This window comes from Myxocyprinus asiaticus, chromosome 3 (assembly GCF_019703515.2).
Source record: "Myxocyprinus asiaticus isolate MX2 ecotype Aquarium Trade chromosome 3, UBuf_Myxa_2, whole genome shotgun sequence".
Taxonomy (NCBI): domain Eukaryota; kingdom Metazoa; phylum Chordata; class Actinopteri; order Cypriniformes; family Catostomidae; genus Myxocyprinus; species Myxocyprinus asiaticus.
Window position 1 is genome coordinate 16,839,680 of NC_059346.1, and position 12,541 is coordinate 16,852,220.

The 12,541-nt window shown below is 37.7% G+C and overlaps 1 protein-coding gene across 2 annotated transcripts in view; it reads right to left on the reverse strand.

Annotated features, from left to right (window-relative positions):
- Positions 1–3,993: 3,993 nt before the first annotated feature.
- The window catches only part of LOC127419741 (ribosomal biogenesis protein LAS1L-like), a 31,337-nt gene continuing 22,789 nt past the window's right edge, over positions 3,994–12,541 (reverse strand). For both annotated transcript variants that reach the window (XM_051661427.1, XM_051661417.1), the window contains exons 10-13: positions 11,553–11,688; positions 10,361–10,680; positions 7,311–7,455; positions 3,994–4,319 (exon numbers count right to left, since the gene is read on the reverse strand). In XM_051661427.1, coding sequence (XP_051517387.1) covers positions 4,223–4,319; positions 7,311–7,455; positions 10,361–10,680; positions 11,553–11,688 — 698 coding nt within the window. In that variant the 3' untranslated portion in view covers positions 3,994–4,222. The remainder of the gene's footprint in view (positions 4,320–7,310; positions 7,456–10,360; positions 10,681–11,552; positions 11,689–12,541) is intronic.

The window sequence follows — 12,541 nt, forward strand, 5'->3', positions numbered from 1 at the left end:
TACATATATATAATAATAATAAAAAAAGAAGCTTAGTTTTGTTTAAAAAAAAAAAAAAAAAAAAAAAAGGATAAAGAAATATAATGCCATATTGTCAGTGATACCGTGTGTCACTTGAGTAGCCCATAGAGATGGCTTATTTCCTGCCGGGCAGACCACTACAGACAAGGATCTCTTCTCTATCTCTTTCTCTCTTTGTTGCTATCTCCGTCCTCCCTTATCTCCTTCATTTTTACATGCCTTGATATGTAATATGCTACATGCAGATTGAAGGCATCTGTTTCTAGAGTTTTGGAAAGTGAAAGTTTATCTCAATGGTGATGAACTGCCTTTCTGTTTGACTGGAGGATTTTAGGGCATGGACTTATATAATTTACTCTGTCTCTCTCTGTTAAAGGTATAGATTCAGGAGAGACATTCTGACAGTATCAGTGTACTCCTAATATATTTTTTCTCTTTGTAAATATTAAAATAATGTTAAACCTCTTAAATTTGCACAGTATTAGTGCATTTCACATACATAAAGACACTCTACAATCTAAATCTACCAGCTTTTACGAACAGGATCACTCTCATACACACAAACAGACTCAAATAGACTCAATGGGTTGCCTTGACAACCACAGTCAGCTTAGGTGATCACATGCTATCATTAGTATTGATATAACTAATGTACATTTTTGACTGTTGTGCGTGCACTAATGTGAATTTATGGTAAATTCACAGCTGTTTCACCTGTAAAAGTTTACCCTCTACAGATACATCTACAGACATGGAGGTGCCATTGCAGGTTAATGATGACTTAAGTTTGATGGTATTTGCACAATATTGTTAAAAAAACATTTTTATTTAGCAAATGAGCAAGTGAGTTTGATTAACTTGAAGTTGACAGCATATGCACACATGTGCTCTCACAAGTGAAATGTGGGCTCTTTGAAAGATGTCTACGCAAACGTGAACATACACACCTCTTAACCTGCCTTACAGTTTGAACTACTTTTGTTTTGTGAGTCGAGCACAGACTGTACAGCACTGCACGCTTCGCCTCTTGCTTGTCTTTCCTATCAAGCAAAAGCGTGAAAGATAAATGAAGATGTTTCTCTGTCCAGCTTGTCATTTCGAATCTCAATTGGAGTCATTTTTAAACTGATACATTGCACAGACTGGCTGATTTTCAGATGAAGTGTATTTAGAATGTCAAAGAAAAAGAAGCTAGAGGACAAATGAAAAGAAAACAAAACCCAGACAAAAAAACAAAGAGAAACAATCCTAGATTTAACACCAAGATTGCTCAGTATAGTTTGAGAGATGGTTTCTAACGTCTCGGGATGCAGAGCTGATGTAATCTGTACATTTAAATTTATTATTTCAATATTGAATACACCAGCTATAGCTCACTCACACAAACACACTCTCACCAACAGATTGATTCTCAGGAACTAACAGATGTATTATTATTTCAAATCCTTTATGAAAGACATAATCATTGATGTTTGCTCTTATAAAATGCTAATTGCGGCGATTTGTGAAGTAGTGTGGATGATCTTGAAAATGTGTTTTGCTGTTCATTTAACATTTTCCTCCCCTTGTATCGTGTTTTTTTTGTTTGTTTGTTTGTTTTTGTTGCGCCTTTGCAGGTTGACTGAGTGGTATTAAAACTTTTGAGTCTTGTGCTGTGATGACATACAATAGTATGTTTTACTCTCTTCTGAATGAAACTTGTTGCTTTTGAGCTTGTTTTAAATATGACAAAAACATGAGCCAAGAAAGAGAAAAGAAAAAAAGAAAGTGAAAAGGGTTGAAAATCTTTATAACGCTTTGGGTCTTTGGATTCAAACAAAATGTAAGTCTCAATGACAAAAGGTGTTTGTTCCTCTCAATAAAGCCAGCTCTATTTGGTTATCATGCCTGTGTTCATTTTGGTCGATTGTGCATGAAACAAACTGCTTTTGTGACTAACTTTTGGTTTAAGGGGTCATGTAAAAAAAGAAGCTCCATCCCTTGTCCACTTATACAGGGAATGAACCCGTTTCACATTTCCGGCTTTGTAAAGGAGAAGTAAATTATAGCAAATATTATTTTTGTGTATACATTTGCTCCAATAGAATAAGAAAAAAACACCCACCATTACACTTCCACAACTTTCCAAAAGAGGAAAAATGTATAGAGAGATTACAACAAGCAAAGAGAGAAGACTTTCTGTTTCTCGATCGGCAGACGTTTTTGAAACCCCACAGTTGTAACTGTTTTTTGTTTTGTTTTTTTAAATTAAAGGAATATTCCAGGTTCAATAAAAGTTAAGCTAAATCGACAGCATTTGTGGCATAATGTTAAATACCAATTTTTGGAGGTTTTAAAGGCAGAAATTTGAAGCTTATAATTTTATAAAAGCAATTACATGAATTATTCTGTTAAAACTTGTTTATTATTTGAGCTGTAAAGTTGTTTGAATTGTTTACGGATGTTTAGGGGTTTACTGTGGTACGTCGTAATGGTAATGAAGTTGTAAAACTGGATATAACTTTACACACAAAAGGTTAGTAAGGTTTTTTTTTTTTTATCACACTAGAGTCATGTAAACATATTTTGTACATCTTGTGGCTATACCTTTTAAATATGAGTATTTTAACTAATGGTCGACCGATACAGGCTTTTCAATGGTCGATACGATATCTAGAGAGCAGAATGCCGATAAACAGAATTCAATTCAACAACAGCAAATCAGATGTTCACAAAATTTCTAAAGCAAAACAAGTATTTTATGCTTGGGAGAAATTGGAACGCTCATCCAAGGTGCTCTGAGCGCCCAACGGTCAACGGACGTAGAAAGGAAGTCCCGCCGTTAAAAGAGCCAATCACCTTTTAGATACAGACATCACGTCAATCGAATTCAGAACGCGCATGCACATTAGCAAGCCGGGACAATTGCGTTCTTTAGCATAAAATGAGGTAAAGAATCACAATTTATGATTCCAGTACTGTCAGATTTTATTGTTGTTTTGAAATATGTTCTTTGATCATAATCTTGACCCACCGTTTTTGAGATTTTTGTCTTTCTCCATTCAATCAGAATCAGAATTGACTTTATTGCCAAGTAAGTTTTCACATACAAGGAATTTGCCTTGGTGTTTGATGCATTCAATAACAATAAACATAGTAAGATAAATAATGAACTATATTTAAGATACAATATATATAGAAAAAGTAAACTGACTGGTTTTAATAAAGGAGCGGTACAGTTGTGCAAAATATGTGCAGTTGTACAGGGATGTGCAAAATATGTTCTGAATATGAACCATAGAATGTGCAAATGTTCACTGTAGATAGGAGCTGCACTGGCATGACTGGAAATAGCCTCCCGAAAGCGTTCCAAAGATGCCCGACAGTGGATTGACTTGCTAGAAAGACTATTATTTACTTACACCAGAAGTCCACCCGCATGACATCATATGCTGGTCCATTGCGTTGTACGAAAAAAATAAAAATAAAATGTGCGTGCTCAAAACCTAGTGTGACCACCTCTTAATTTGTATCGAGCCAGCAATATTCCTTTAATGCCAGGGTAATATAACAAACAATGTAATACAGTTATAATTTAATAATAATGATTTAAAAAAAAAAAAAAAAAAAGTTTGCTTGATTTACATACAATTACCAAATGGACCTCAATAAAAAGCACGTCTATAGTTTGTCTCTCTTTTTCTCAAACAGAAGCATAGCACTGAGATCAAGACACAAAGAGTTTATTTTGGCATGTTTTGAAAAACTGTATATAAACTGTATATACTATTACCATGAAATCTTACACATTTCTCAAATAGCAACAACACCATCATCAGAAACTCATGAGACATTGGAGTTGCAAACCTGAATGGTCTGAACTAGCACCAGAAGCCGAAAAGGCAAACTTGCAGCCTGCACCTTAACTTTAAAGATCTTGTGGCAAGACAGACAGCTGATATTCCTCCTCTCATTAACAAAAATGGCTTCATGTTTCAAACTTTGAAATACACAATAGCATCATAATATCAAAGAGAGAAGGACCAGAGAGGAGTTGGATGTGTGTTTATCTAGAAGAGCATTAGTCCAGCTTTGCCCCTGTGTGTGTGTGTGTGTGTGTGTGTGTGTGTGTGTGTGCAGCGTTCATAGTTCCGGGATGGCAGTTCAGAGTAACTTCAGGCTGCTGAGCATGTGAAGCAAGTGTGTTATTTTGTTTTTTGTATTAAAAGAGTTTGAGTCCAGCATTGAGTTTGCTGAGATCACTGTGAGTCCAAAGAGGCCCCTCTGATCCAGCGGCACCTCTACTCTGAAGTGGAACACTGTGGATGAAAATGCAAATTTATTAAAAAAAAATCACAAAAAACTACAAATGACATTAAATCAACTTTAAAGTCTGCTAGCTTTAAGGCCATTTATATGCTAGTTTACTCTGTAACATTGACAATATGCACCTTTAGCAGATATACACATTTCAAATAAACAATAGACCTTATTCAGCCCCAAATACAGTGCATCTGGAAAGTATTCACAGTGCTTCACTTTTTCCACATTTTGTTATGTTACAGCCTTATTCCAAAATGGATTAAATTCATTATTTTCCTCAAAATTCTACAAACAATACCCCATAATGACAACGTGAAAGAAGTTTGTTTGAAATCTTTGCACATTTATTAAAAATAAAAAACGAAAAAAATCACATGTACATAAGTATTCACAGCCTTTGCTCAATACTTTGTTGAAGCACCTTTGGCACCAATTACAGCCTCAAGTCTTTTTGAGTATGATGCTACAAGCTTGGCACACCTATTTTTGGGCAGTTTCTCCCATTCTTCTTTGCAGGACCTCTCAAGCTCCATCAGGTTGGATGGGGAGCATCGGTGCAAAGCCATTTTCAGATCTCTCCAGAGATGTTCAATCGGGTTCGAGTCTGGGCTCTGGCTGGGCCACTCAAGAACATTCACAGAGTTGTCCCATAGCCACTCCTTTGTTATCTTGGCTGCGTGCTTAGGGTCGTTGTCCTGTTGGAAGATGAACCTTCACCCCAGTCTGAGGTCCAGAGCGCTCTGGAGCAGGTTTTCATCAAGGATGTCTCTGTACATTGCTGCATTCATCTTTCCCTCGATCCTGACTAGTCTCCCAGTTCCTGCTGCTGAAAAACATCCCCACAGCATGATGCTGCCACCACCATGCTTCACTGTAGGGATGGTATTGGCCAGGTGATGAGCGGTGCCTGGTTTCCTCCATTCAGGCCAAAGAGTTCAATCTTTGTTTCATCAGACCAGAGAATTTTGTTTCTCATGGTCTGAGAGTCCTTCAGGTGCCTTTTGGCAAACTCCAGGTGGGCTGTCATGTGCCTTCTACTGAGGAGTGGCTTCCGTCTGGCCACTCTACCATACAGGCCTGATTGGTGGAGTGCTGCAGAGATGGTTGTTCTTCTGGAAGGTTCTCCTCTCTCCACAGAGAAATGCTGGAGCTCTGTCAGAGTGACCATCGGGTTCTTGGTCACCTCCCTGACTAAGGCCCTTCTCCCCCGATCGCTCAGTTTGGCCGGGCGGCCAGCTCTAGGAAGAGTCCTGGTGATTCCAAACTTCTTCCATTTACGGATGATGGAGGCCACTGTGCTCATTGGGACCTTCAATACTGCAGAAATTTTTCTGTACCCCTCCCTAGATCTGTGCCTCGATACAATCCTGTCTCGGAGGTCTACAGACAATTCCTTGGACTTCATGGCTTGGTTTGTGCTCTGACATGCACTGTTAACTGTGGGACCTTATATAGACAGGTGTGTGCCTTTCCAAATCATGTCCAATCAACTGAATTTACCACAGGTGGACTCCAATCAAGTTGTAGAAACATCTCAAGGATGATCAGTGGAAACAGGATGCACCTGAGCTCAATTTTGAGTGTCAAGGCAAAGGCTGTGAATACTGATGTACGTGATTTTTTTCGTTTTTTATTTTTAATAAATTTGCAAAATTTCAAACAAACTTCTTTCACGTTGTTATTATGGGGTATTGTTTGTAGAATTTTGAGGAAAATAATGAATTTAATCCATTTTGGAATAAGACTGTAACATAACAAAATGTGGAAAAAGTGAAGCGCTGTGAATACTTTCCGGATGCACTGTAAGTAGTTCCACCTCAAAAGGACAGTTTAGACAACTGTACAGATCACATTTAATGAATAATTATTTTAAAGTCAGCATGAAACGGAAGTTGCGACTGTTACTTCTGTATTGTGACGTATTTCCAAGTGAAATAGCTTATCGAACAAGAAGAAAATATGGGTGTTGCATAGCGGAACAGGCAGATGTGAATGTGAGTTTGCAGTGGACACACACCCCTTACCACCATGGTGCTTGAGTCAGAGCCGGTTGTCGATGAAATTGAGCAGGGATCTCAACACATTTATGATTAAAATGACAACATAAATGCATAAGCACATCGTGGTTTTTGCTTACGAAGAGGCTGTAGCCATTGAAAAACGAGTGTAAAAGATAACCATATTTTAATGTTTTGAATCACAATACACTAAATATAAAGGGAAAAAACATTGCTGTGCATCCCAAGATAACTACATTCAAAAATATAAATAACCTCCAGAGGCATCCGAAGCATTGTATTCATTAATGATCACCTCAGCAATTCAGGCGTGAAATGTCTCAAACATAACCGCAAATTCGCCATTATTCCTCCTCATTCGAAATATAATTCAAGCCAGCTGAGCCATAACCAAGGAAGTTTGGGTTAAGGAACGATAGTTTTGAAGGAAAACAGATGAAAATACACCTTGCCATCTTCAGCAACATACGACGGACGCTTTGTTCAACTCTACGCAAGGTTGTGGTATTTATAAGAAAGGGGCGGGTTTTAAGCGGACTAAATGATTGGAGAAGTCCTGCATACATCACCAGAGATAAGTCTGTCGTTTCACCGGAAGATCCAGTTATGACATTTTGATGAAAGATTACGAGGTAAAAAAATAAATAAAAAGCAAAACATATGCATGGCTGAATCGTTCACAATAAGATCAATAACATGCATTTAGAAAATAGATAGGGTGAATTTTCATTACATACATTCTTTGAGCTTTTACAAAAATACAAAGCTTCACAATTTTTCTTTAAACCCTCAAACCATTGCCTATAAGGTTTCCGTTTATCATCTATTTTTATAATCTGACTGATGAACCAACATTATTTTCTGCGGTACTTGAATGCAGGCTGCAGATGCTGTTGATAAAGCCTTAGCTGTATTAAACAGGAAATATTCCTTTAACTGCTTTACATGAAGGTGCTGCACATGTCTAACCTCCAGTTGCCATGAGGGAGTTGATCGAGCTCCACCTGCTGGTCGAAAACCGTAAATGTCGAATGTGACTCTACAATTAAACAGGAGGGGTCTTCAGATTGTCCTGGAACCTTCCCTAGTGGATACCGTTTCCAGGGGACCTTATCTGGTGTGACACAAGAAAATCAGAGTAAAGAAAATAATTAATAGAGATTTGTTTGAACTGGACACACTGATACAAATCTACATGTATGAAGATGGAGATTCCCTGAAAAAATACGTCTGCAATTAAATCAACACCCAAATAAACAACAAATAAACAAACATCTGCCAGCTAAGGTAAGATGTGTGTGGAAGTCAAGGATCTTTTTGGACCTTAGAAATAGAAAATTTTTCACAAAAAACAATGGCTGGTTATTAATAGAGATTTCCCAATTCGATTCCGATTCACAAGCTCTCGATTCAATTTGATTCATAAGGGAGCAATTCTGTTACAATGTCCATTTTGCTTACATGTAAAAGAAATTCTCTCTCAGTTATGCTCTTAATTATAAAGAAACCTTTTACGCAACCCTTCTAGCAACAATTCAAAAATATTAATTTTACTAGTGATATTTTATAATTCGTTTTTCATCAAATTGGTCACATTTTAGCTTTTGAAAATTTTTCAAATTCAGTCTATTCCATCAATAAATTGCAAATATATTTTTGTTATATTTTACTGTTTACTTGCTAAATTTGAACTATTTACATTGATATGTAGAGCATGTGCTTTATCTGTACTGTCTCTTTAAGATTAGCGGCATCAGTCAGTAAGCACATATAATGAGAGAAGATGGGCGTAATTTCTTTAGCGTATCCATGTGTGATTAGAATTAAATGTTTCTTTTTTTTTTTTTTTTTTAAATCAATAACTGACTGTAAAAAACAGAAAGGGTATTAAAATAGACATTTTTCAATAACATATGGATCCGTGGATCTCGTCTTTGGACACGCACAGATTTTGGTTTGTTAAACCAAACTTTTGCTCTCAACAGGCAGTGAAAGGACCTATGTGCTAATAACTTCTCCACTATACTATTCAATCACTGGTGAGTGATATTTGTACATTTAAGCCAGTGGCTAATCAGAGAGTGCATGAATTTGTAATTTAACGCCATACCAGCTTCCATGGCTATTTTCTGGCTAATCAGATACATTTTCAGTCGCATTGCATAAAATTTGGTTGCACATGCAAGTGAGTTACTTGCATTATAGAGGGTTGACACATAGAGTGAAATATCGACCTTGAAATTTAAGAATCGATATCGAGATCGTTCAAACGAAGATCGCGATGCATTGGAAAATCAACATTTTTACCAAGCCCTACAAAAAAAGAACTACAAAAAAAAAACATATTTCCCAACTGTAGCTATAACTACATTTACCAACTATTAAGGTGCACAATAAAAGTCCTCTCCAGTGATTGGCCAAATGTGTGAGGGGTGGGGTTTTGAGGGGTCACAAGTTTGATTTTTCTTTGACATCACATTACACACCTTCCATAATAAATTATTTTTGTTCTCGCCCTAGTGCTTGGGGTCATGGAAACAGAAGTAGCCCCATGTGCAATGACTGCTACAGTGCGCAGATGGTCTGAAAATATTAATTAATGTATTATACAGGTGACAGGTAATCAATTGCAGACAGCACAAACCTCAGCCTTCCATATTGAAACAAACAAAAGCCAATTTGTAGAATAACTGTAAACACAAGTGAAGGGATTCAGGTCAAATGCTACAACGTACTGTCTGAGCTTGACTTTCTGAAAAGTATAAACACTGTGTGGAGCATTCGGCATTGCTCTTTTTGCTTGAGCGGCCTCACATAACAACACTGACTCAACCAATAGCATGAGTTTGGGAGGGACAAATGGCAATTCTGTTTGGTGCCACAGGTGGTGCAGAAATTATACACTTCACCCTAAACTATAAAGTGTATTCTCATCTACAAATTCTTAAATTATAAACAAATTCTTATCTACAATGGTGGCCAGATATATTCATCCAACATTAAATGAATAGTTCACCTAAAAATGAAAAGTCAGTTATCATTTACTCACCCTCATATCATTCCAAAGCCTCATGACTTTCTTTTTCCGCTTAACATAAAAGCAAATAATTTAATGAATGTCCCGTTGGATTAATTAAATACAATGGCAGTATACAGAGACACTTTAACACCCAAAAGTGTCATAAAAGTAGTCCATGTGACCTGTGCACCATATACCAAGTCTTCTGGCATATGATAACTTTGTATAATGAACAGACTAAGGCTGTCAAATTAAAATTCCCTTGCTCTTTTATCAGTGTCTCACTTTATAAGCATTCGGTACGTACATACAACTACATTTAATAAAAAACACTGTGGTACTGGTACCTGCAGTATTAGGAAGCTTGAGTCCATGGTACACAGGTATAAGCTACTGTGCAAAACTAAGTTTACATAGAATGTCTACTGAAACACTTATTTTCTTGTTTTACTTAAGATTTCAGAAAACGAACTGGCCAAATATTTTGACATGATCATTTTACGTATTTTTGTTAACAGCCAGATATGTTCTTTGCAATAAACAATTGCTATAACATGGTGCTTTTATTGCACGGAAATCCAATATGGCGGCCACACCGATCAAATCAATTTGTGCGTCTCGTGACCAACCACCATGATGTCATTCGCAAAAACCAATGATTATACAAAGTTATCCTATGACTTGAGAAGACTTGGTAGTTGCGGCAATGCTGCATGGACTACTTTTATGAGGCTTTTGGGTGCTTTTATTAACCACTGTACAAAGTAAGTCACTATGTGTATTAAATTTAGCCAATAGGACATTCATTAAATTCCTTTTGTGTTCTGCAGAAGAAACAAACAATGTGAGTTTGGAACAACACAAGTACATGACAGAATGTTAATTTTTGTGTGAACTATTCCTCTAAACATTAAAATCCAACATAGAAAATAAGTGTGTGTGTTTAAAACCACACCTATGTAAGTGTGTCCCATTGTGTATGTATGTTTGTGCATGTCACCTGTGCACATGCTCCATGCTGATCCATGTAATGCAGAGTTTCTCTCCTGTAGAGTTTCTGTGCTTAGCTTTTCCTGGAGCTCCTCTGTGGGCTGAGCCTGCAAAGATGCAGGGGTGTGGTTAGAAGTGTGGGTGTCCCTGTTCTGTGACGTGTCGCCCACAAGCCTCTCCTGAAGTCTCTGTAAGGTGTAGACAGGCTGAGCAGAGTCTAAGGTTTCGGGGGAAGAGTTTCCATGGTAACTCTGCGTGTAGATGCTGCAGAGCTGAAGCAGGTTTTGCTGTTTATCGAGAGGGAGGGGCTTATCCATGTCAATCAAAATCCTTAATAGAAAATAAGTTCATTTAATTACCTTCACCCACGCTGTGTTTGTCTCTTTCTTTGTGTGAATCAACACCGATCAGCCACAACATTAAAACCACCTGCTAATATTGTGTAGCTCCCCCTCGTGCCACCAAAACAGCACCAAAGCATTCTGTGATGCTATTCTTCTCACCACAATTGTACAGAGCGGTTATTTGAGTTAGCATAGACTTTGTCAGTTCGAACCAGTCTGGCCATTCTCTGTTGACTACTCTCATCAACAAGGCATTTCTGTCCACAGAACCGCCACTCATTGGATGTTTTTTTGTTTTTGGGAGACTGTTGTGTGTGAAAATTCCAGGAGATCAGCAGTTACAGAAATACTCAAACCAGTCAGTCTGGCACCAACAATCATCCATGTGATTATTTAATCAGCCAATCGTATGGCAGCAGTGCAGTGCATAAAATCATGCAGATATGTGTCAGGAGCTTCAGTTAATGTTCACATCAACCATCAGAATGGGGAAAAAAATGTGATCTCAGTGATTTGGACTGTGGCATGATTGTTGGTGCCAGACAGGCTGGTTTGAGTATTTCTGTAACTGCTGATCTCCTGGGATTTTCACGCACAACAGTCTCTAGATTTTACTCAGAATGGTGCCAAAAACAAAAAACATCCAGTGAGTGGCAGTTCTGTGGACCGAAATGCCTTGTTGATGAGAGAGGTCAACAGAGAATGGCTCTGTACAATTGTGGTGAGAAGAATAGCATCTGAGAATGTTATTCTGAGATGCGGGTTGGTGCTGTTTTGGCGGCATGAGGGGGACCTACACAATATTAGGCAGGTAGTTTTAATGTTGTGGCTGATCGGTGTATGTGTGTGTCTACTCACTGTCGTAGCAGGAATGGTGTGGCTGGACATGGTGCATTCACACATGAAGAGATGAGATTCTGCCATGGAAACTGTAATCTGTTTACAAAGATCCTTTCTTTCGTTATCTTCTGCCGTCTGTAAGCTTTCAATTCACCTGCAACACAGAGGCACAAAACTATGGCTCCAAAAAGTATTTGAACACTTCAGCCACACTTAAAAATGTTTGAGTATCATTTCATTATATAACAAAACATGAAACCAAAATGGCATTTACTAACTTTTCAAGCAAAATATTTAACAAAAAGACATGTTTGGCTGCAAACATCATAGATATACTGTTTCAAATTAGACTTTTTCTAGGTATCAAACTATAGTTACTCTGCATGGACACCTTTGTGAACTTGTGGGAAACTGACTTATTCACTAACATACACTCACCGACCACATTATTAGTAACACCTGTGCACCTAATTATTCATGCGATTATCTAAGCATCTATGCATAAAATCATGCACATACAGGTCAGGAGCTTCAGTTAATGTTCACATCAACCATCAGAATGGGAAAAAAATATGATCTCAGTGATTTTGGCCATGGCATGATTTTTTGTGCCAGATGGGCTGGTTTGAGTATTTCTGTAACTGCTGACCTCCTGGGATTTTCACGCACAACAGAGTTTACTTAGAATGGTGCGAAAAACAAAAAACATCCAGTGAGTGGCAGTTCTGCGGACAGAAATGCCTTGTCGATGAAAGAAGTCAACAGAGAATGGCCAGACTGGTTCAAGCTCACAGAAAGGCTACGGTAACTCAGATAACCACTCTGTACAATTGTAGTGAGCAGAATAGCATCTCAGAATGCACAACACGTCGAACCTCGAGACAGATGGGCTTCAACAGCAGAAAAGAAAGGTGTAATAAAGTGGTTGGTTAGTGTACATCCACTAAAAATATCCTTGAGACCAATTGGTTGAAAATAATTGCAAAAATGTAGTTCTGAGAAAAGGA